This window comes from Brachyistius frenatus, unplaced genomic scaffold (assembly GCF_029030835.1).
Source record: "Brachyistius frenatus isolate BFR_SWC_R1_liver_20210118 unplaced genomic scaffold, ASM2903083v1 Contig_120, whole genome shotgun sequence".
NCBI lineage: Eukaryota > Metazoa > Chordata > Actinopteri > Embiotocidae > Brachyistius > Brachyistius frenatus.
In genome coordinates, this window is record NW_027210719.1 from 263,388 (window position 1) to 286,864 (window position 23,477).

General features: G+C 40.5%; 2 protein-coding genes across 2 annotated transcripts; both read left to right on the forward strand.

Moving 5' to 3' along the window:
* Positions 1 to 857: 857 nt before the first annotated feature.
* Positions 858 to 12,680, forward strand: morc3a (MORC family CW-type zinc finger 3a). Its single transcript, XM_069713603.1, has 19 exons — positions 858 to 917; positions 2,034 to 2,106; positions 2,851 to 2,983; positions 3,093 to 3,319; positions 4,041 to 4,197; positions 4,428 to 4,575; positions 5,605 to 5,733; positions 5,840 to 5,959; positions 6,053 to 6,150; positions 6,305 to 6,412; positions 6,489 to 6,617; positions 6,957 to 7,031; positions 7,156 to 7,195; positions 8,461 to 8,544; positions 8,738 to 8,846; positions 8,981 to 9,053; positions 9,146 to 10,259; positions 11,464 to 11,648; positions 11,797 to 12,680. The coding sequence occupies exons 1-19, from the start codon at positions 879 to 881 to the stop codon at positions 11,969 to 11,971; spliced, it is 3,216 nt and encodes a 1,071-aa protein (XP_069569704.1). The 5' UTR covers positions 858 to 878; the 3' UTR covers positions 11,972 to 12,680.
* A 1,413-nt stretch (positions 12,681 to 14,093) lies between these two features.
* chaf1b (chromatin assembly factor 1, subunit B) lies at positions 14,094 to 22,965 on the forward strand. The gene is made up of 14 exons (XM_069713613.1): positions 14,094 to 14,132; positions 15,041 to 15,195; positions 15,555 to 15,687; positions 15,844 to 15,964; positions 16,476 to 16,579; positions 16,731 to 16,827; positions 16,971 to 17,055; positions 17,792 to 17,885; positions 18,017 to 18,086; positions 18,168 to 18,259; positions 18,374 to 18,533; positions 18,768 to 19,304; positions 21,108 to 21,196; positions 22,328 to 22,965. The coding sequence occupies exons 2-14, from the start codon at positions 15,070 to 15,072 to the stop codon at positions 22,426 to 22,428; spliced, it is 1,809 nt and encodes a 602-aa protein (XP_069569714.1). The 5' UTR covers positions 14,094 to 14,132; positions 15,041 to 15,069; the 3' UTR covers positions 22,429 to 22,965.
* The last annotated feature ends 512 nt before the right edge of the window (positions 22,966 to 23,477 follow it).

The window sequence follows — 23,477 nt, forward strand, 5'->3', positions numbered from 1 at the left end:
TAAATGTTTGTGTATTATTACTTTTAGTGCTTTATCCATATTGGATAATCCTGACCACCCTCTCCACCACCTGCTGCAGGTGACAGCGGAGCACTTTCTCCAAAAGACTCCTCCAGCTCCGCTGTCACAAGGACAGATACAGGAGATCATTCCTGCCGACCGCAATAAGTCTGTACAATAACTCACCTCTGGCAAAATCCATCACACAACAATAACACTGTTGTCTGTGTTTCTTGGTTGTTTGTATATAATATATATATACTGTACTGTATATACTGTATATACTGTGCATTTTATATTTAGGTAGGTTAGGTAGTTACTTTATTAATCCCCGAGGGGAAATTTTTCCGCTACAGCAGCATACAGAAGCAATAAGATAATAATAGAACAATAGAAAAGCAATAAAATAGCAGTAAAATAGCAGTAAAAAATATAAAATATAAATATAAAATGCACAGTATATACAGTACAGTATATATCTATATATATTATATACAACTATATATTATATATATATATAATTTTTTTACTGCTATTTTATTGCTTTCTATTATTCTATTATTATCTTATTGCTTTCTGTATGCTGCTGTAGCGAAAAAATGTCCCCTCGGGGATTAATAAAGTAACTACCTAACCTAACCTAACCTAACCTAACCTAACCTAACCTAACCTAACCTAACCTAACCTAACCTAACCTAACCTTAATAAAGTAACTACCTACCTACTTTAAGAGTCTCAATCTCCACTCCGTCCCAGTAGGTGGCAGTGCTGCATTGTGAGCTTGTTTTTCCTCGAACTCTCCGCACCTAAAAAAAAAAAAAAAAAAAAAAAAGGAAAAAGAAGAAGAAGAAGCGGAAACCATTAGTATTTACGGAAAGATGGCGGTCCCAACAGACCGAGGCGTCCCTGTGAGCACGGTGAGCGGAATTCATGCATTTGTTTGGGGGATTGTGAGCCGTTCAGTGACACGAGAGATGCGACTAAGATCTGCTGTTGTGAATAACGAGGTTAAATATATGTTTATAGTCCGTTATAATGACTAGACGGAGCTCCGTGGTAGCATTTACTAGGCGCTAGCCTGCTGGTTGTTTTTAATTTTCATTTTTGGGATGTTGCTGGTGAAAGAGAAACGAGAAACCACTTGTAAATATTGTCTTTTTAAAAACTGTAATCCACACCGCGATCATTTAAAAATGCATTATCTGCTGCGTTATCAGTAGCAGCAATAAGGGAACCACAGAAGTGTTAAAAGTTGGACGTTATCAGGTTGATCCCACAAACCCCCTTTTTATTTTTATTTTTATTTTCTGTCTTTTAAAGCCACAAACGAGGACATAAAATGAGTAAAATACAACAGCATGAGATTCAAATGTTCAAGTCTGAAGCCAGTTATCTCCTTCAGACCGGTCATCACCTCCCTCACGTTGTTCTGCTGGAGTTTGGCCTCCAGCTTCCTCCTGCAGGAGTCCTTGACCTCCCTGACCTTCTCCTTCTCCTTCTCCTGAGCTCCTCTCTGTCCCCAGACCTCGAAGGCTGTATGCATCCATGTATGGCATTAGCCTGCAGAAGATCCAGAGTTTTATTGTTCCAGGTGGGGTAGTTAACACACCGGTGCAAAGTTTGACAGTGCTTTATCCAGAGTGCTGCGTTTAAAGTCTCCAGTAACTGGCAAAAAAAAAATGCACCGGGATGCTGAGTCTGCAGTTTGGAGAGGATGGTGTCCACCTGCTGCCTTTTGTCAGCTGATGAAGGAACGCAATCAGCTGATCGGGAGAGTAAAACAATGGCTCTCCGTTACAAAGAGGAGGGAAAAAAAAAAAGTTACGGTCTATTGCCTGACCGTCACTTAAACAAAACGTTAAAGGAAAAAAAAAAAAAGAAACTCAGAAGAGAGAAATAAATAAAAAAAACAGTCTTAAAACTGAAACGCTCACCGACAGGCTGCCGCGGGCAGGCGCCAATTTGAACAGATGGATTCATGAAAACGAGGTCGTTTTGAAAATGTATTTATTAAGTGAAATGTACATTTTTAGCTTTCGCCAAAGTTTCTTCACACCAACTCCACCAGCCACACCCGGCCCTTCAGCGCCATCGCTGAACTCATAGGTGAGTCATCATCACGCTGTCATCTTTTCAAATAACAAAGAAAGCTTCAGTTAGTTTCTGTTACTCCGTACCGGCGATGTTCCCAACTGATCTGCACAACACGATGATTTTTGTGACTTAATCTTGCTGTTTTTAATTTTACAATTTTTACCGTAATGTTGAAGGACGCCGTGTTTTTATTTGTTGTCTGTTTTTATTTTCTACAGTATTATGGTCATATTGCGACACACAGGCCTGCGGTAACCGAGGTCATATTTAGTGCCTGAAATACCGAACCACCACGACAAGCCTCTTCGATATGTACATGTTAGAAAAATTACTCGCAGGCTTGGTTCAAAATCAAACATATCGGACATTTTATTCTTGCAAGAAGGAGCAAATACATGCCACCCTCAAAGAGAGGTGTCCAGCATGCTCCCAGATCTCCTCCGTACGGCAGCTTTTTACACAGTTGACAAACAATTGACAGTCACCCCCAATTCCTTTTGTATCTGCTTTCGTATGGTAATTCACAAGATAATAACACAGGGGAGTCGTCATTTAGATGTGGAAAGTAAAACAAAAAGGAATCACTTGCAAATAAGAGCGATAAAACGAGAGACTTTTCAGAGCCTGCTTGACACTTGACTTTCCAGAGCCACAATGCAAACAAGAGGAAGAGACAAATCTTTTCTTTCCATCAGTATAGTACGTTGTATGTGTCTGAAGCTGCATGCAGCTGAACTGTTTTTTTTTTTTTTTCAGACAATGCCTACGATCCAGATGTCAGCGCCAAACAGTTCTGGATTGATAAGACTGTGGTCAAAGGCGAACAATGTCTCAGCTTTATGGATAATGGAAATGGACTCGACCTTGAAACAATGCATAAGATGCTCAGGTACAAATGCTATGATTTGGTATTCATGGGAAATCAGTTGGAGCTTTTTCATGGTCACAATTAATGAACTCACCAACGTATTGTGTTTCCCCTCCCCCCTCCCCCTCAGCTTCGGGTACAGTGACAAGCCTGTTATGAATGGGGTGGAGCCGATTGGAATCTATGGCAACGGCTTCAAGTCTGGATCCATGCGTCTTGGCAAAGATGCCATCGTCTTTTCTAAATCGAGGAGCACCTCGTGCGTCGGGATGCTCTCTCAGACCTACCTGGAAAAGATTGGTGCCGAGCAAATAGTTGTACCAATTGTTTGCTTTGAGGAAAGAGAAACCAAAAAGTATATCCTTTTTCTAAAGAATCAATACTCATCACATATAATTATTTCTACAGTGGTATTTGTAGTCAGCTGAATTAGACAGAGGAGGAGTGTACCATTATTGCATATTTACCTCATTTCAGTTATTTAAGCTGACTGCAATTATTTGGCATAACCGTTGGAATAATTTGCATTCATCTGTATGAAAACGGCTGAATGTCATATTTCCATCAACATTTCCACATCATTTTCCAGTGTTTGAGATTTGACTAGAGCTCTTTTCATGACATCATCTTTTTTCACCCCCTACCTCTGCTGTGGTTTAATGAAGTGGACAATCAGCGCCATCACGGTAGTGTTTATTTTGATTGGTGGTACCAGTCATTGTATGTAATTTGTTTATACATTTCATAATGTGCTTTGTGTATTTGAGCTGTTAAGTCATAAGCTCCGTGACATTTTCATTGACAAAGCCTGAAGCTTCGTCCTGACAGCCGTTGTTGCAGAGAAACCTCAAGGACAGGTGTTAACAGTTTGGATGTAACCGGCGACGTTTGGAGCTGAACCTGATTTGATAAGATTTTCAATGTTTTGCCTTGTTGTTAAAAGGGTCTGGATGTAGTATGTTATGTGGGCTGGGACCTGTTTTAGAGAGCTACATTTTCTCTCAAATAATTCATCAGACAGTCATATTTTAATTTGTCCCCATTTTTTTGTTGGAATTGTCCTTAATGTCCTTTTCACTCTCTGTGAGAGAGGAGCACAAACTCAGCCTGCAGGCCATTCTGCGCTACTCCCCTTTTAAAACAGAGGAGGAACTGCTCACTGAGATTGATGTCATCAGCTCATCCTGGTCCACAGAGAAAACTGGCACACGGATTATCATCTGGTCTCTCCGCAGGTTGGTCTTTAATCCACAAACAAACTCGCACAGATGTATATCTGTCTGTCTGTTCAGAGGCTAGGTGCTGTGGCTCGAGTTAAAACCTTATATTTGTACACTCCAATAACAACTTTGTTCACAAATGAAAATGAGTATTGCCAACTGGACACACAGATCGGTTCTGATCACTTTCTATGGACTCACAACTGTCAGATAACCACAAACTGTTCGTATCTGATCTTTATCAGGACATCTACTAAACCAACAGAGTTTGATTTTGAGAAGGACCGTTACGATATCAAAATGCCATCTGAGATTTATGAGACGATGAATGACCCCTCTCAACAGCCAGACGGGGTCAACTCACACATCGCTGAGAGTGTGTACTCACTGCGGGTAAGGAGCAGTATGCGCATGTCTGAAAATTATTCATAATGACTCTTTTGTAGTTCCTAGATCCAGACTGGCTCTTAGGGTCGACTAGCTTTCTTAAAATCAGCTCTGAAACTTTGGAAAGTCCTCCCCCTCCAGATCAGGTCATCGGCTTCACCACCAGTGTTCAAATATGAATTAAAAACATTTTTGTTCTTGCTGGCCTTTCCAGATTAGGCCTAGTTTTAAATTTCTATTTTATTCTTTACAGCATTATTTACTGCTCATGTACGCCTTTGGGTTTTGTTTTGGCTTAATGTTGTTTTTAAGGTCTTTTAATTTTTGCCTTACATTTTTTTTTATTTTTGTTTGTATGAGTATTTTATTTTGGATGGCCTGATTTGTTTTAATTCTATCTGATGGGTTTTAATTTGGTCTGAGGTTGTATGGCACTTTGGTACATATGTTGGGTTTAAATGTGCTATATAAATAAAGCGATTTCACTTATAGCTCCTTTCCACTCAAACATGTGTATTTCTTATTGTTCCATCACTGGGATGTTTGACTGTCACTGTACAGGCAGATGAATGTGGGATGTTTGTCTTGAAAAGGCTGTATTCACATTCATCTGCTGAGGAGGCGAAGTTCCTCTGTGCTGCTCACTGTTGTTCCTGTACGAGCATTATTTTGTGACATTGCAACTAGTTTGGATGCAAATCACAGTCCAGAATACAAATTTAAGATCCTTCCATCGAAGTAGCAGGCTTCCCGTGTCCAGCAGTTTATGTTTTGAAATTGAAAGTCATAGATTCGACCTTTCAGTGAGAGAGAAAGTCAGGGGACCATTTCAGTTACAAATTATAGTCCCATGTCTGAAGTAAGTCTGTAAGACAACATAAAGCCAAAACAAGTTGTACATGAGCCGTAAACAACGATGTAAAGAATAAAATTGAAAATTTTTGAAGTTTTGATACTCCCTTAACCTTATGATTCTTTGTCACATTACTGTTGATTGTATACATTAACTAACAGCTGCTTTTCTAATGGCTGTAGGCATATTGTAGCATTCTGTACCTGAAGCCTCGGATGCAGATCGTGATTCGTGGTCAAAAGGTGAAATCTCTGCTCATTGCGAAGAGCCTGGCGTGCATCAGAAAGGACCACTACAAGCCCATCTTCCTTGTATCCTTCAGTCACAGGCTTTCTGGAGCTGGCCTTTCTTTCAAACTTTTCCCCAATAATGTCTTTTTTGTTGCTGTTGTTGCATTTTACTTAAGAGTTATTTCAGAACAAACGGATTCCTATAACTTTTGGATATAACCCCAAAAGTAAAGACCAGTATGGTATCATGATGTATCACAAGAATCGGCTCATCAAACCCTACGAACGTGTCGGCTGCCAGCTTAAGGTGAGTTTCTGCTCTTTTGAGTAAGTTTGTTTGTTACACGTGTTTTCAAGGGTTTCTAAATGTCATGCTACGGTGAACCTTTGCCTTCTGCAGGCCAACAACAAAGGTGTTGGAGTCATTGGGGTCATAGAATGTAACTTTCTGGATCCTACCCACAACAAACAGAGCTTCAATGAGACAGATAAGTACAGGTAATGACATCAATGCTGCGTTCAGTTGTGATCATAGAGGTTTAAAGGTCTAAATGAGCAGTTGGGATATAATGTTTGTTTGTTTTTGTTTTTTTAATCATTTTCATGTTCCCGGATTCCCTGGAAATCTGACATCCTGAATTTGTTGGTACAGGAAAACCATCAACAGTTTGGGGGTCAAACTGGAGGAGTACTGGCAGGAGATCCGCTACAGAAAGTCCAGAGAAAATCCAAACAGCACTGTACCAGTTGAAGATACCATGTTAGTATAATTTTGCAGTGACTGCCATCGTGGATTTGACACACATTTTTGCTAAACCATGTTGACTCCTCCACAGGAAGCGACCAGATCAAAGCTGGGTGCAGTGTGATGGCTGTTTGCAATGGCGTAAACTCCCTGATGGGATCGATTGTAGCAAGCTGCCCGATAAATGGTACTGCAGCAGCAACCCTGATCCCCAGTTCAGGTAACCAGAGCATCATCAATGCACCTGAACAATTACAATCAAATGAATAAAATAACAAATATAAATCTGTGCTTGAGTGAGAGTAGTTTGAAGGTACATTAAGTCAGGTCTACACTGCAGGGCCCTTAACGACAGGTCCAAACATTATTTAACATGAATACTGGGCTTCTGTAGGAATGCTCACCCAACTTTTACCACATGTCACTATCTATGGATGACTGGAAGCACCAATAGTCTTTCCCAAAATAAAGACACATTATAGAAATCAAGGCATTTGGTCCAAGTCAAACCCAAACGTAGCTTGCTAGTGTTTTCACGGTGTCAAATTAACCATCACAGGAGCTGCCAGGAGGAGGAGGAGCCCGAAGACTCCGATGACGATCAGCCTTCATACCGCAAGACCTATAAACAACAGTGAGTCTCAAGTTTACATTACCAACACGGCCACAGCCGTTGACGAGCGTAATGAAATATTAAGATGCAATGATATTAAGCTTCTGACTGGCTGTGGGTGTGACTCAGCTCTGATTTGTTACAGAGAGAGGGAGGACAAAAAAGAACAAGAAAAGAGGCAGAAGGTAAGGATACATAGTGTGCTGGAAATCATCCACCAGTTGTCTCCCCGCTAATTAACGTTTCCACCTCAGGGTACCTTGAAACACACTTCTAATCAAAAGTTCTGGCACCACTGAATTTCCAAGTTCATAAACCAGAATATTTTCAAAAATATATGATAATTAAATCTGCAAGCAGTGATATGCAGGATCACGCTGCATGCCGGGGGATCCAGCGGGTCGGGGCCCCCGGCTTCCCGACATGCAGTTTTAGTTTTTTTCTCGATCTCGTTCCTTATCCTTCTTTAAAAAAAAAATTGGCTTTTCTTAGCGGCTTTAACATCTTCAAAAACTCATGAAAGTTGGTGCCTAACGCATGTGCAAAGTTTCGTGATGTTTGGAGCATCGTTTGACCTTAAACATCAACTTCCTGTGTCACGACGAAACATCAAACTTAGCCGCAGCCCCTGGCTATACTATATATAGTATATACAATATAAAATATACAATACTATATACAAAAATGCAAAAATTACTTTTTTAATCACCTTTTGGAGTACGACCTTTTTCTGACATGTATGCCTCAAGTGGCGATTGAACCCAGTTACTTCTCACTGAGTCTAACCACTGCACCACTGTGTCACACTACAGCATGTCATCCGATACTATAGCATTAAAATCACATACATTTATTTTGTATTAAATATTTTGTATTAGGGTTTTTGTATTGTTGTTGACTTTTAGTTTGGTATTAGTATGACCGCGAAACCCGAAACTCTGTGCACCGTGTGGCTTACCCTTAGAGGGACTCGCCTTGAGGGGGACTTAGCCCCCGTGAACAATGTGGCTTACCCTTACGGGGATTTGCCTTGGAGGGACTGCTCGGGCCCTAATTAAACAATTTTGAATAGCCAGAATATTTCAATAAAATGTACAAGCCATGTCCTCCCCCGCCCCGTCCTCTGTCCTCCCCCGCCCTGTCCTCACATTCCACAACAAGAGATAGCGGTGGGTTTGGAACCTTTTCACCACCTCCCTGGATTTGCCGAGCTTCCTCTTTATAATACAAACGTTAAACCAAACGTCCGGCCCGAACAATAGACATTTGATTCTGATTTTGTAAAACTTGTTAATTTGCATTTATTTCTCAAAATATTCTAAATTCTGTACTTAAAATTCAGGGGTGCCCATTTTTATAGTTATTTTACTGACGGTATTAATTTAAATTCCCACGAACGTTGACACATTGTTAACACTGCTGTTGGTCTTTTTTTTTCTTTGCGGTTCAGGAGGATCAGAGGCGTCAGGAACAGCAGCGTCTCACAAATAAGCGACAGCAACTGGAAAACCTGAAACAGCGTGTGCACCAAACGGTGCGTTTTCTATTTAACATTATAGAGGCAGGAAGTGATGGCTCATTTGGATTTAAGTTATGATTAGTGTTGAGAGGTCTCATCATTGGTTTGAAATTACATGACAGAAGGTGTCATTTAGAAATATTAATAATTACAAATAATATACTTTGCCTGTTTGTTTTCTTGGTTTTTTTTTTCCTCTTGCTGACAGACTGTTCATCCCCCTTCAACTCCCACAACCCCGAGGAGTCGGACGCTACAAGGTGGTGCTGCGAGGGCTGAGTCCTCTGCACTGAGGTCCTCCACCATTTCACAAGCTGGTAAGTGTGTGTGTGTGTGTGTGTGTGTGTGTGTGTGTGTGTGTGTGTGTGTGTGTGTGTGTGCGTGTGCGTGTGTGCGTGCGTAAGAAGGAATGTTTGAGAGATTAAAATGTTCCTGTATTGTTTCTTTGCAGCCTGTAGCCCTTCCAGTAACAATGGTCTTCCAGTTATTTCTAATGTGTGCTCACTGGCAACAGCACCTGTTAGGTATGAGGTTATGTTTTGTTTTTTTTAGCTCAAGTGTATCACTTTGACTTCAATAAAAAACGTCCATTAACTCTGTTTTGTGTTCACTGCAGGGAGAAAAGATCACATCCTGTTACCCCACAAACAACACCGAAAAGACCGAGAGTTAATGGCTTCAACAGGAGCGCCTCAGATACACCCTCATCAGTAGATGTGAGCTCACTGTGCTCCCCATCTCTGCCCATTGTTAGTGATGATGTTGATGATGATGATGATACTACTGATGATGACCTTGTCATTTTGGAGACTGCGAGTACCCCCAAGCCACAAAAGCCCGTCTCTAATTTAAAAAAAGTGAAGATCGAGGAAGAGCAAAGCGATATTCATGTGAGCATGGTGTTGGAGTGTAGCGACGACGCTGCTGTGGATGATACCTCTGACGCGAATGCTGCTGGAACAGGATCTGCAGAGTCAGCAGCAGGGGAAACCAGTCATTCCCCGGCGCCCCCTCAGCAAGTGACCAGCACCACCACTCAGACCGAAGCGCATCAGGTAAAGAAGGAAGTGGGGGATCGCAGTCAAACTGACAGGGAGGCAAGAGCAACGCAGAGTATTTGTGATAAAGGTGGTAAAGAACAACATGTCGGCAGTGTTGAGCAAAGAGAATTTAAGCAGGAGAACAGTGGAGACACGCAAAATCGAGGGCCGCAGACGTTACAGAACGGAGGGGCACACTGTCTGGAAAGTGATGAACAAGCCGGACCTTCCTGCGCAGATATCAGAAACTACTCTTCCGCTCCGTACCCCAGTATTACTGAGGTACAGGAACAACAAGACCAGCTGCTGGAGCTCATGGAGGACACTGCTCAGGAGAGAGACTCTCTGAAAGAGCAGGTTCATAAACTCACTGTCCAGCTGCAAGAAGCGCAGAGCAAACTGCAGGAGCTGCCTCAGGATAACATCAAGAAGGAGTGTCAACACCAAGCCTGCCAGACAGAAGAAACGGGGAGGAAGAAGGACTACAAAAGTCTGTTTGAGAAGGCCAAACAGAAAATCAATGAGCTGATTAAGGACAAACGGAATTTCATGGCAGCTACTGAGGCAAGGGCCAATGTCAGTACTGCCCAAGATGAGGAACATGACATCGATGAGATTGCACTGCAAGTTGACCATCTGGTCCGAGAACTAGATGAAAGAAACAAGGAAAGGAATGAACTGCGTTTACAGGTCAGTGGCTCAGCTCAATATGTTTACTTCCTTTTCATAATCGCATGCCAACATTGAAAGTGACGCCTGCTGGCTGCTATTGTTCACTGGTTGTGTAGAGATCAGTTCTTGAAGCAATTTCAGTGATGGTGATGACAAAAAGCTTTCAGAAGTCCGTCTGAAGTCAAAAAGTGGCTTCGACTGTCTAAATTGGATAAATCTCTACAATTCCTTCTCTTCAAAAAGTCCCTCTTTGCATGTGGAAACCGTGTTTGTACCAAAGTAGTCTTGAGTTTAACGGTCCACTCGCTCTTTTTAATCACATAATGGAGCAAACTCCGGTGTTTAAGTGGGATTTGGAGATTCGAAGACCCTGTAATGCAGTTAAAACTGCTGAAAGTGGACTTGATATTTTGATATACTTAAAATTTCCAAGGCAACCAACTGTGCCTCAAACACTTTTTAGGATTGTAAATGGATTTGTACCCCAAAAAAACTTATCCAAACAAGAATCTCCCAGTGCACTTTTTGTTTGTGTTTTTTTCAGGGACAATGCACATTTAATCTACATTTAATTTAATTTTGTATTTATTCCGCTTATGGTAATGCACAAAATTCTCCAGGAAATATAAACAACAAAACGCGACTCACAATCAAAACCCACGGCTGTAAATGTGTTGGTGTCAAATAGCTACTTTCCGACTGTTTCCAACTGTTCTCTCATGATCAACACAACAATAAAACAACAACATTTAAATCTAGAAGAAGTAAAAGCGAAAATAAAAACGAGGGTAAAATTCTTTGAAGAAGGAAGTAAGCAGCCTGCAATGCAAACCGTTATCGGACACCAGTAAACAGACGGGACGGGCAGTTAAAGTGCAACAACTTAAAATGTAATTACATTACATTACAGATGATGAAAGTAAAGACAAAAGGAACACAATATGACAAACGGCAACAAAAAGCAAATGAGAGCAGACGGGGAAAGTGTGCAGCGAGTAGATATGATGGCAGGTCTGGTCCTAATGTTAAACAGTGTAAAAGTACAAGGAAAGAAAATGTGAGTTTCTATGTTTATCTATATTCAGTCCATGTGTGTCATTTACCTGATAACTTCTCTAGCTTTTGGAATTCGTTTTAACCGTTGTTTTATTGATTTTGATCTGCTCCCTCTTCTTTTCATTTTTCTTCTCCTCCTCGGGTTAACTATGGGCTACGCCACCAGTTGGAGAGTCTGGAGGAGGAAAATGGAAACCTGGCGGCGCAGTGTGTAACGCTCAGGTTGGGCTTGCAGAAGGAAAACACTCCAACCCCACAAAGAGGAAGAGATTCTACCAATCGGACACGTCGAGCGGAGGCAGGAGGGTCCGCGGAGTCCAGCACGCATTCAAGTTCAGATACATCCAGAAGGTTGGACTGCTGGGGAATCAATCTCCTCACATAATACTGAGTCACTCTCTCAAAGCCATTTATCAACTCAACAATTCATCAGAACAGTGATGTAAATCTGAACTCTCTCTTTGTTTTTTTTCCTATTCTTTTTATTCCTTTCTCTTAGTTTGATTGAGCTTCGGCATAACATCGGGCGCCTTCTCATCTCCTACGTGCCTGCACTGGACCTGGAGCAAGTTAACTACGAGTGTAACGTCATCGATGAGATCCTGGAGCAGGTTCTCACTAATGAGGGAACCGTTGAAGATTTCAGGCTGACGGACAGTGGAGGAAATGTATAGAGAAAACCGTCATATCCTGGAATATGGTGCAGCAGCCCATTCGTGAATAGTAGATAGAGCCCTTTAATTAAAGGAAATGAAGTTGGATTTATTTATAGGAATGTAGATGTTTACATAATATATTGATGCATTGTAAGTTCAGTACTGAATGAGCTGCTGCACTCCATCTTAAAAAAAGAAGCAACCGCAGGATGAATGAATGTTATGAGTCGTCTACTTTGCTTCGATAAATCTCTGGGTTGAATCATAGAAGTAACCTAAGTTGTTTGACTCTGCTTCCCGATGACATCTTGTTGTTTTACTCTCTGGTGTGTAGCATATTTTGTACATATTCGGTCAAATATATTTTTATATTACCTGTCTATGTTTGGGTAAGAAGTGCTATATGTAACATTATCTTTGGTATTCCTGTGAACATTTCTGATCGGCCAAATATTAGACCGGAGTGTTGCAAACTGAATGAGTGAACACGAACGTCCTCCAAAGCTGACTGAGCTCAGTCTTCATGACCAGTGTGTAATATAAATATATATATAAATCTGCATGTTGTTCCTGCAGGGAAATTGATTTGAAAGGACTGATCTCGACTCATCCAACTGTCAGTGTTTTATCGAGGTCTGATTTTCCACAGCCTTTCAAATCACACTGGCTTACATTGAAGGGACTTGAGTATATAATATTAAGCTTTTTAAAAATATTTATTCAGGAAGATCAGCGTCATGGTTGTTTCGTTAAAACTTGGTGTTCCGTATTTTGGCCGGACGGCTCACAGGGCTTTACACTTTAGAGGAAGACCCCTATATTGAGTTTGGATGTCAGCGACAACTATTCAAGCTTTTCATGTCACTGTCGAGTGTAATAATGGGACTGTTAATGTGTCTGTTGTTTGGGGCAGCAGCATGAACATACAGTACAAATCTCTGCTACTGAGTTAAACAGGAGATTTGTATTTTTCTTTGAAATACCGGCTTTGTAATTTAGTCAAGGGACACGACAGCAACTAAACACAGTGTGAAGATGTTTTGCCATTTTTTTTGTGTGTGTGTGTTTGTTTGTTTAAAGATAAATTTATTAACTTTCAAAAAGTGGGTGAAAGGTTTAGGGGTAATCAAATATTGTTATTTGAGTATGTTACTTAGGAGCAGATTTTTAAAGTACTTGAATAACTTTATTTTCAAATTTACTTTCTTTTTTACTTCAAATGCAGATATTGTATTTTTACTCTACTCATCATCTTACTTTTAAGACTAAGATTTCACAATCATGCAGTGTGAGATTATAAAATACAGTGTACTTTTTACATATTAAACCTGTGGTTTCCACATTATTGAATGCTTTGGTTATTTTTTAGATTAATAGTATCAAATATAATCAAATAAACTGTGATGTAATATTATTATTATCTGCTGCAACATTGGCGTCATCCTTTCACAATGACAGAATCTTAAATCAAGATCCAAAAATATAATTCATATTATGGGCAGTTTTAATTAGTAGATTTTGTTTTCATTATCTTTACAAATTTTAAAAGCCAAGACTTTTACTCGTAAGAATGTATTTGTAGTTCAATTTTACTTCACAAAAAAAAAATGTGAATACCGAAAGCCTGTCGAGGACTACATTAAAAATGATTATATAAACTTATAATTTTCCACACACTTATGTTGTTATTTGAGTAAGAATTGTAATGAATATGCAATATTTTTGATTTGCCTTTTCACATAATGGTATGGCAGTTATATGACGTTGATATTAAAATGAAAACAGAAAAGCTGTTTAACATGAGCCTTTCTAAGCCACCCTGCAGTGGACATTAAATTAAAATGTAATATAAACACTAGCCTTTCAGGTTTACATTATAATTTTGATATAATTCCCGATTGGCTTCTATGCAAATAATCTGAGAGGGAAAAGTTTTACACGGTAACTCAAAACTAAACAAACAAATGAATTGTTACGTGCAGAAATTCGACATGTGAACTTTAAAATGTCGATGACGCCTTTATAAACCGTATTTATCTGCAAAATGGAACGATTCCGTTAAACTCCGCCCCTTCCGGATTTTCGTCCAATCACCGCCGCGTACGACACCGGAAGTTTTGAACGAACTGTACGCGGGAAAAAAAATCACTACCACCGAGTGAGCTGGACGACGGAGGAGGTAAAATACGAAACTTTCTGTCACGTTACTTCGATGAGAATAATAATAAACAGACATGACTCGCGTGTCATTTGTGTGGAACGAGCTGACGGTCGGTTACCGGGGCGTTTTGGACGTTTTGTCGGTAGCTTCATTTAAGCCTCAAATCTGCACGAACTGCTACCGGCGTTTGGCTAGCTGTCGGTTTTTAGTAACTGTGACGCCAAACGAGCTCTTTTTTATTTATTTATTATTATTATTATTATTTTTTTTAAATCAAACTGTTTTTCTCTGTATTTTCCCCGCACCGAGTCAGTTTATGGCAGCTTCTAAGTTCAGGCCTTTTAACAATGTTTGTACGTTTAGCAATACTTAGTGACGTCATCAACTGTGTCCAAATGTCCCCTGGTGTCCTGAGTCCTGATAATAATCTCGGTCTCTGTAATAAAGTAAAACATCTTGGTGTTTTTTTTGTTTTTTAAAATTATTTTTATTGGAGAATAACATGAATTCTCTCATGCGCTTTTGGTATGTGCGCAGGTTTCTGTTTGTATTGTACATTATTCAAATTTAAAAAAATAAAAATAATAAAGCTTACACAGGCTTTAAGTTGCTTAAGTATGACTTGAAGAGACCGAGATGGTGCAGAAGCAGGTGAAATGTTTGTGGCTGCAGGACACTTTACATTTTGTGCACTGAAATCTCATGTGTGCATTTATTTGTCGGCTTCACGACTGGAAAATGAAATGATCTTGTTGTTGTTGTTGTTTTTTTAATCACAGGTGTTGTTTAGTGTGACACGCTACCAATGTCAGCTCTGAAGACGCTGTCTGGATTCTGAGTCTGTAATGAAGTTTTGAACTGAACTCAGTCCACTTTAAATTAGTTAAAGTGTTAAATTTGTATTTATTTGTTTTAATCCCCTTGAGGTCGGTGTTGGATATAAAACCGGAACAAAATGAAGGTGGTAACTTGTGAGATTGCGTGGCACAACAAGGAGCCGGTCTACAGTCTGGACTTTCAGCACGGCTCAGAAGGACGCCTTCACCGACTGGCCACAGCTGGAGTGGACACCACAGTCAGAGTGAGTGGAAACAACAACAACAACAACAACAACACACAGGACAAAGCAAAAATGTTACAAAACATATAAACATGAATTCGACCGCAAATGTCGTCAGTGTTGAAAACGTGGAACGTGATGATAATTCCAGTTTACATATTTAATTTGTTTATTTAACAAACTTTATTCCGCTAAAATACAAAATGAATTATAATGCAGTGACGTGTTTTATTTGATGAAATCATTCATGATGAAATTGCAGCGTAATATAAGGCAGGTCACCCATAAAATGACAACAAGAGTTTATGTATGGTGTCGTAATGAGGCCGACCCGGTTTACTGAGTGTGTTTCGTGACCCAATTCCCTGATGTCGATGCAGCTGTGGCGGGTGGACACGGGTCCAGATGGGAAGGCGGTGGTGGAGTTTCTGTCTAATCTGGCTAGACATACCAAGGCCGTCAACGTAGTGCGCTTCAGCCCTAACGGGGAGCTGCTTGCTTCAGGAGGAGACGGTATGAAGACGTATCACATGCCATAAACAGATCAAAACTGTATGGGTCTCTATTTGAAATCATGTGATGTGTTCTATACACTGTAATTGTTTTCAAGTAGAGAATGTCTTGTAATATTATATATATCTTTTTTTTTATTATTATTATTTGTTACAGATGCAGCAATTCTGCTGTGGAAGCTCAATGACTGTAAGGAGCCTGAGTCGACTCCTGTGTTCCAGGAGGATGAAGATGCTCAGCTCAACAAGGAGAGCTGGTCCGTGGTGAAAACACTGAGGTGCACAAGAACCTTACTTCGGAGGAGGATAATTGTAATTCTACTGTTCACCTCACTGTTGTGGAGACAGAATGAACGATTCCCCTCGTGATGACATAAAACGTAGTGTTGACCGTGATTTGACTCGTGGTGGTGCAGTGGAGGACTGTTGCGCAAACAGAGACTCGTGCAGTTTCGAGGGGGAGAGTGTAACTCGTCATTTTCTGTTGCTACAATTTACTGATGTCCCCTCAACGCCTCACACGGTAGACGCAGTGCACACGACTCAGACAAGCGTGTGGCCAATAATATGTTTAAAACAGTGAAATAAATGCAAGATTTTTCTGAGTTTGTCACTCAGGGATTTTTTTTTTCCACCCCGGGCGGAGCACAAATCATTTTGTTTTTATTCTCTGCAGGTTCAGTCTCCATAGAAATAATGTTCCTATTTCAGGGACACTGAGTTGAAATGAAGCCATGACTGTGTTTGATCTGGTTTTGCTACAAAGAGAATTGGTGTCATTTGTTTCAGGGGGCACATAGAGGATGTTTACGATGTCTGTTGGACACGGGATGGAAACTTCATGGTGTCTGGATCTGTTGACAACACCGCTATTATGTGGGACATCAACAAAGGTTTGTAGTCATGAATTTTGCATGTGTGCGTTGCACAATTGTCTCCTTTGTTTCCTCTACTATGTGAACTAATGCATTGATGCAAGATGTATTATTTTTAGCTTATTTTGGTTTTGTATTTATGTTGTTTGTAACTGCTTTTTGTGTTTAGGACAGAAGCTGTGTATCTTGAATGACCACAAGAGCTACGTGCAGGGGGTGACCTGGGACCCTCTGGGGCAATATGTCGCCACTCTCAGCTGTGACAGGTAGAAAAATAAAGATTCAAACATTTGGTTTCAGACCACTCTTCAATTGATTGGAGGTCTTCAATGTATTTGCTTTCTGCTGTTGTTAGACAGTGACAGTGAGGTTTCATCAGCCTGATGTTTTTGTTTTTCCTCCTCCTCAGGGTGATGCGCGTGTACAGCACTCACACCAAGAAGAAAGCCTTCTGTATCAGTAAGATGAGCTCTGGGCCGCTTGCAGAGGGAGAGGTCAGTGGATATTTTCTTTGTTTTAGATGCGGCTAATGTCGAAAGGTTTTTCTCCAATCGCATATCAGTCAGGTTTCTTTTGCGGTCACATCAAATATTCTGACCCTGTTAATCTCCCATTTAACAAATACGTGCACTGGACCCTAATCAGTCTCTTCAAGATTCCTCTGTCCCATTCATTAACCTCAATTCCACCAAACTCTGCAATAAGTGCAGGAGCTTGCAAACTTTCTGCAATTTCCCCGCTATAAATGTCCTCATTTACATTCAGCAACTAAATTATTTCCAGCTATTTCTGTGATTTGCAGACTGATTATTATAATAGGAAAAGACTATATATGACCCTTACGTAGGATCCTTATGTAGGAGAAGTCACAATTATAATTTGTTTTTGCGTGACATGTAATTTTTGCAAATTTCTGCAATTTTACTGCATGACATCACATTAATTTTTGCAAATTGCTTAGTAATTTTGGGAGAAAAGCTCCTGCAAAGTCAAGCTTTTCTGATTCCAACAATTAAAAAGAACTCTGCAAGTATCTCAAAGGACTGACTGATATCTTCGTTCTTTCCTTTTGCATGGACTCATCTTCTGTCTGCGGCACCTGTTGACTGAAACTGGTTTCGCTCTTTATGTTTGGTCTTAAAAATCTCTCCGACATCTCAAGACTCTCCAGCAAGCTGTCCAATAAATTGGACACGTTACATAAACGCTTACAGTGCTGTTACTTTGCAGGTCAAGCAGTACAGAATGTTCCATGATGACAGTATGAGGTCGTTCTTTCGCCGTCTTTCATTCACACCAGATGGGTCGTTCCTTCTCGCCCCAGGTACACACACCGCATACTGAATAGGAGGCTTTTTCCTGGCATTTATCTGGTAAACAAATGTCCAAGTAAACAATATTTATCCAACTCAAATTTCTCTTCTGTTGTCATGTTTTTTTTTTTTTTAACCTCAGCTGGATGTGTAGAGATTGGAGAAAACGTCATAAATACCACCTACATCTTTTCCAGGAAGGGTCTAAAGAGGTAGCTGTTGCTGGATGTACAAGTTATTCAGACTCTTGATAATACTTGTAATTAAATTCCAAATCTCTGTCTGTCTTTTAGACCTATCGCCCACTTGCCATGTCCAACTAAAGCTACACTGGCTGTGCGCTGCTGCCCCGTCTACTATGAACTCAGGACGAAAAAGGAAGAAGGCAAGGCTTTACAAACAAGACCGATTCTGAAGGCCCTCCTTTCTGGTTGTTTGTGGTCCTAATGTCTTCTTTTCTCGTATGTGTTTTTTATTTTACTCCTTTTCTCCCTCACAGATGGCTCTATCCAGCCTCTTCCCAACGTATTCCAGTTGCCGTACCGCATGGTGTTTGCGGTGGCCTCCGAGGATGCCATCTTTCTGTATGATACGCAGCAGAGCCTCCCGTTTGGCCTCGTGTCAAATATCCACTACCACACACTCAGTGATCTCACATGGTAAACAGGCTCGTTCTCCTTGTCTTCTTTTGTATGGAATAGAATAGACACACACATTTTTGGAAGCCTAAAATGTAGGCAGGCCGTGAAAGCAGGAAATAATAGCGACCATAATAATTTCCATTGTGCAAGTGGCCATATAACCCTAACAATATTAGAAGGATACATTTCTAAAACTGTGTCTGACAGATGTTTTACCATTCCAGTGATATGGTTTTACTTTATCCCGCTTAGGTCTCGTGATGGATCCTTCCTGGCTGTTTCCTCCACAGACGGCTACTGCTCCTTCCTGTCGTTCGCTCCCGGGGAGCTCGGCACTCCGCTGAAGGAGCCGCCCACCTTGGAGGTCTTTGTCCCAAACAGTGGTGTTGAGAAAAAGGGCAGGAAGGCATCGATGTCCAGGAACACATCTCCCGTATCCCAGGCAACGAGCTCAGCCCCGACTCCCGCCCCCCAAATCGGCCTTGCCAAAGAGGCCGCCTCTGCAACCCCCCCTGAGGAGAAGAAGAGCACCCCGAGTGCCAAATCTAAACCTCAGCCCCGTAGGATCACCCTCAACACTCTGCAGGGCTGGGGGAAGCCCACTACCCCCAAAGCAACGGCTAACTCGGCATCACCGACCCCAACATCTGGGAGCACAGGCGCACCCTCCACTCCCCAACCACGCATTGCCCCCCTCACTCCCTCCACACCAAAAGCCCTCAACAGTTCTAACGCCGCTGGGCCCTCCACTCCTAAAGGGACAACCACCCCAAAGGGTCCCACCCCTAGGTAAATATTAGAGGAGGTGTCATGTGGGCTTCTGTTATGGTAACAGAAAGTAACACAATTCATATTTTCCTTAGCAATGGTATGCTTTGATTCTTTTTTTTTGGGTGTGTGTGTGTGAGGGGCAGGGGAGGGTGGGGGGGGGGGTTCTTCTTGGCGTGTTGGGATAAGTGTATGTGTACCAAAGCCACAACTGCTTTTTTTTTTTAATCCAAAACAGATATTTTAATTACAGTGATATGAAATTGAAAACTGAAAATCCTCATGCTTGAAAGAGTAAATACAGACACTACTGCTTGATAAGGTCTTAAAACAATTAGTTTTTTTTTTTTTTAAAGTTAAAGACTTCAACATTACTATTGCTTAAAAAAAAAGTTCAAAGGCTGTGGCTGGTGTTCACAAACCAAGCGCAGCACAGCATTATGTGAGCGGGCATGTTGTCATGCTGGAGAGCCCAAGTGCCATTGCAGCACAATTGCAGCTGAATATTTTCTCTTCGAAACATCACAGAAGAACTCGGTGTTGACAGTCTGACCCTGTGGAACACATTCACGGTGCATTTCAAGGGTGTCCATCGCCAATTTCCTGAGTTTGACACACAATTTCTCTGCTCAAGTTTTAGGTCCACGGTGAAATATCAAATGTCAATGTTTCAACGGTCACAAAAACATGTAGCTCAGGTGCTGGTGTTGATCAAGCAGCTTAATAGAATACTTACTGACGGAGGTTGTTGCCTCCTCTACTCACGCCGCTGCTCTCCGTTCTTGCTCCACAGGAACAGTCTAAACTTTCTGATCGTACACGTACTTCGTTGATACTGTTTGTGGCTGTGCTTTTCATTGAATAACGTCAATTTTCAGATGTTTTTATATTAGTTAGGTTATAAAAAGCTTGAGAGTAAATATTTAAATCAAAGAAATGCAAAAAAACAAAACAAAAATTATAAAAGAATAACAAGAAAACACCAGTATAACCCTTTAAGAACTAATATGGATTTGAAGATTTTTTTTTGTTGATCTGACCCTCAAAACAGATCCAATAATCTTGATCAATAATCTAGGAGCCAGGACAGCAAAAGCTTTGTCACTAAAAGCCTTTAAAAGTTCTATGTGGATTCACTGTAAGTGGTGTGAAGAGGGAAGGTGTTCCCACATACAGTTTAACATATGGAAATTCATGGAAATAGTTGGAACTATTCAAATGTTTTTTGACTGGAGTCACACTGACTGGACACACTGGTGCCACCTCCTTCCCCCCTAATGACCAAAGTAGCTAAGCTGATTAACTCCAAATATATAGTTTACGATACAAACAGTAAGATAGAGCACTGTGTACTTTAAAATGTACAGTATACATTTTACACTATACAGTATGCCTTATTTAACATACTGTAAAATATTCTTTTAAAGCATTCATAATTATAAGTAGTTCGACTGAGGTTGTGATGTTTTTGTCAGTTTATATGTGCCTCGGTTCTGCCAGATTAAACAAAGCCCTGTCTGGTTTGGGGGATTCGTTGGACCCCCCACTGGCTATAAAATAATAATCACTCTGACAGACTGCTCTTAGACAATGGCAGGTCTGTACATGCTTTTGTATTCGTTCTTTTTCTTTATTTGGGATGTTTGTCTAGTTTTTACTATTAAGAAAAACAACTCAATGAAATGAACAAACAAGATGATAAAGACAATGGAAACATGATTAATTTTGTTTCCTGTGCGTGTTTCCATATTTTCTGCTTGTGTGTTTAATTGATCTCGTGCTCACAGCCTCTTTATCACTTGTGCTCTTTCTGTTTGTTTACAGGAGAGTGTCCTTGACTCCCGTTGCATCCCGATCTCCCGCCGTCAGCTCACTTTTCAGCAATCCCTCTTCCACCGAGAAAGCCAAACACGGTTAGTGAGGGAAACTTTTTATGTTGCAAATATCACGATTAGGAGGTTTGGTGCTGGAGAATCGTGTGTGGTACTTCCTCCATCCTCACTGACATCCTTAACCACATTAATATGACTTCTGTTATGATTAGCGACCAATTTTTCTTTCCTGACATCTTTTCCAAAATGTTTAAATCTGTATCCCTCACCGCAGATTGCTGGGAGTTATTAATGATTATTACTTTTACGAATGGTAAAATGAGCTTGGGGATTGTTTTGGCACTGAAAAATAAGTCTGGACTGCCAGGACTGAATGAATGCTGCTGAATGGGAAATAGTGACTATTTTTAATGATACTTACAACAAAGTGTTTTCTTTGTTTCACATCAAGTCATGATCCATTGAGTCAGGTCAGAATTTGAGTGATCAAACAGATTGAATTGGTTTTTCCTGAGTTGTAATCACTGTTTATTGTTGTGCCTATATATACTGTATTTAAAAAAAAAAAAAATTTAAAAATCTATTTTCCAATTACCTCTATCACATGTATTCTAGGAATGTCAATGAGCTGGAGCTAAATAAGTCTTCATCCAAAAGATTTTTTTAAGGTGCATCACAACTTGGGTCTTATTGTAGTAGTTTCAGCCATCAAAGTTATTAGTCATGATGAACATCGTATTCACAAAAGTAGTTGTTGTTCTGCTTCATGTATATATGTTGACCAACGGTCTTCATAACACATTCATGCATTCTGAAGCCACTTTTCCACCACATGGTTCGGCTTAACTCCACTCTAATCGCCTTTTTTGGGTTTTTTTTTGTTTAGCTGCTATTACCTGGTAATTATTTTGGTAACACCTCCATTGAGGTTCCAAGCGAGCTGAGCTGATACTAAAAGCTGCCGTGAAAACACTGCAGACCACCGAGAGAGTTGTCCCTAGAATATTATCGCGTTACTTCATGCATGACAAGAGACATCCTGCAAAAAAAACAATTCAGTCAAGTCTCTGGTACCAGAAGCTGTTTGAGTTCAGCCACGTTGTGCCGCGTAGTGGAAAAGCAACTTTACATCTCGGCAGAAGACGACACAAAAAACAGGCTATGAAGAAGTGTGACCTGGTGTTCCTGATCCCTTCATTTGTATTTCAGCAGCGCGTCCTTCCCCCCCCACCGATCGAGTGTGCCAGCCTCCAGAGTCCAAACGGCCCAAGACCGATGACCCTCCAGGAAAGACCAGTGCCACCCAGGATTAGAGTTTCCCGGGAACAGTGTGGTGCTATGAAATGAGACTACAGTACATACAGCAGAGACTGGCAGCTTCAGTGTAAAAACCACTGGGGCTCCCCATGGATGTTACATCATAGTGCAATAGCATTGTGTTTGTGCTGATATTTGTCATCTAGATGTGGCTTAATACTTCATGTGATATACTCGGTTAAAGAACAAATTGCGTTGCAGTCACTGTTCTTGAATTGCTTCTTTTTTTTTAGTCGTGTGTCAGTAAACAGGTAATTGTATTATATTTCATTTGTGACATTTAAAAGCTTTTTTTCAGATGTAAAAAGGAAGTTTTTGTCTTCTCATCAAAAACGTGATTGTGAAAATAAAACTTCACCACAAACCTGAAGAAGGCAAAAAAACAAGCGCTTCAAGGGTTCACGCTTTGTTATATATAGATTTGAATATATAACATGTTCATTTCTGAAGACTGGACTGAGATCTTGAGAGAAAAACTCAACATTGTCAAGCATTCAAGATACATTTTCTGACTGTCTAATAAAGGACATTTTATATTACACTGGTTTGTCACATGGTGTATTTTTTTTAAAGCAGCTGATACTTATTTAAATTTTTACAGGTATAAACACATTGTCCTGATAGAAATGAGGTTTTCTATAGTAAAACCTGAGTTTACACCTTTACAATTGTAGTGACTGTTTTCACACGTTTTGCTGTGCAAACCTCTAAAAGAGTCAAACTAACTAAAGAATAAGGACTTATTCTTGAAGCACAAAGTCAATATAGATGCAAACCACTAACTACCTTTAAAAAAACAAAACAAAACAATGCAGCTTTGTTAGTACCAACTGTGAAGCACGGTGGTGATAAAGTAATAGTTACGAGTTGCTTTTCTGCGTCAGGGACTCTGAAGGTTGTCGTTGAATTCTGCGTCATATCAAAGAGTGCTTGACGATATAGTGAAATTGCAGCCGAAGGGGAACTTCCACAGGAACCACTCAAAAAGAGGAAATGGAGATGTATGGAATAAGAAGGCCAGATCTGAATCTCATTTCCATCGCTG

Coding starts and splice junctions, on each gene's coding strand:
- morc3a (XM_069713603.1), top strand. CDS start 879: ATGGCGGTCCCAACAGACCGAGGCGTCCCTGTGAGCACG. Junction 6,413..6,488: donor GTACCAGTTGAAGATACCAT/GTTAGTATAATT, acceptor ACTCCTCCACAG/GAAGCGACCAGATCAAAGCT. Junction 8,545..8,737: donor AACAGCGTGTGCACCAAACG/GTGCGTTTTCTA, acceptor TCTTGCTGACAG/ACTGTTCATCCCCCTTCAAC.
- chaf1b (XM_069713613.1), top strand. CDS start 15,070: ATGAAGGTGGTAACTTGTGAGATTGCGTGGCACAACAAGGAGCCGGTC. Junction 18,260..18,373: donor CAGGACGAAAAAGGAAGAAG/GCAAGGCTTTAC, acceptor TCTCCCTCACAG/ATGGCTCTATCCAGCCTCTT. Junction 19,305..21,107: donor CCAAAGGGTCCCACCCCTAG/GTAAATATTAGA, acceptor GTTTGTTTACAG/GAGAGTGTCCTTGACTCCCG.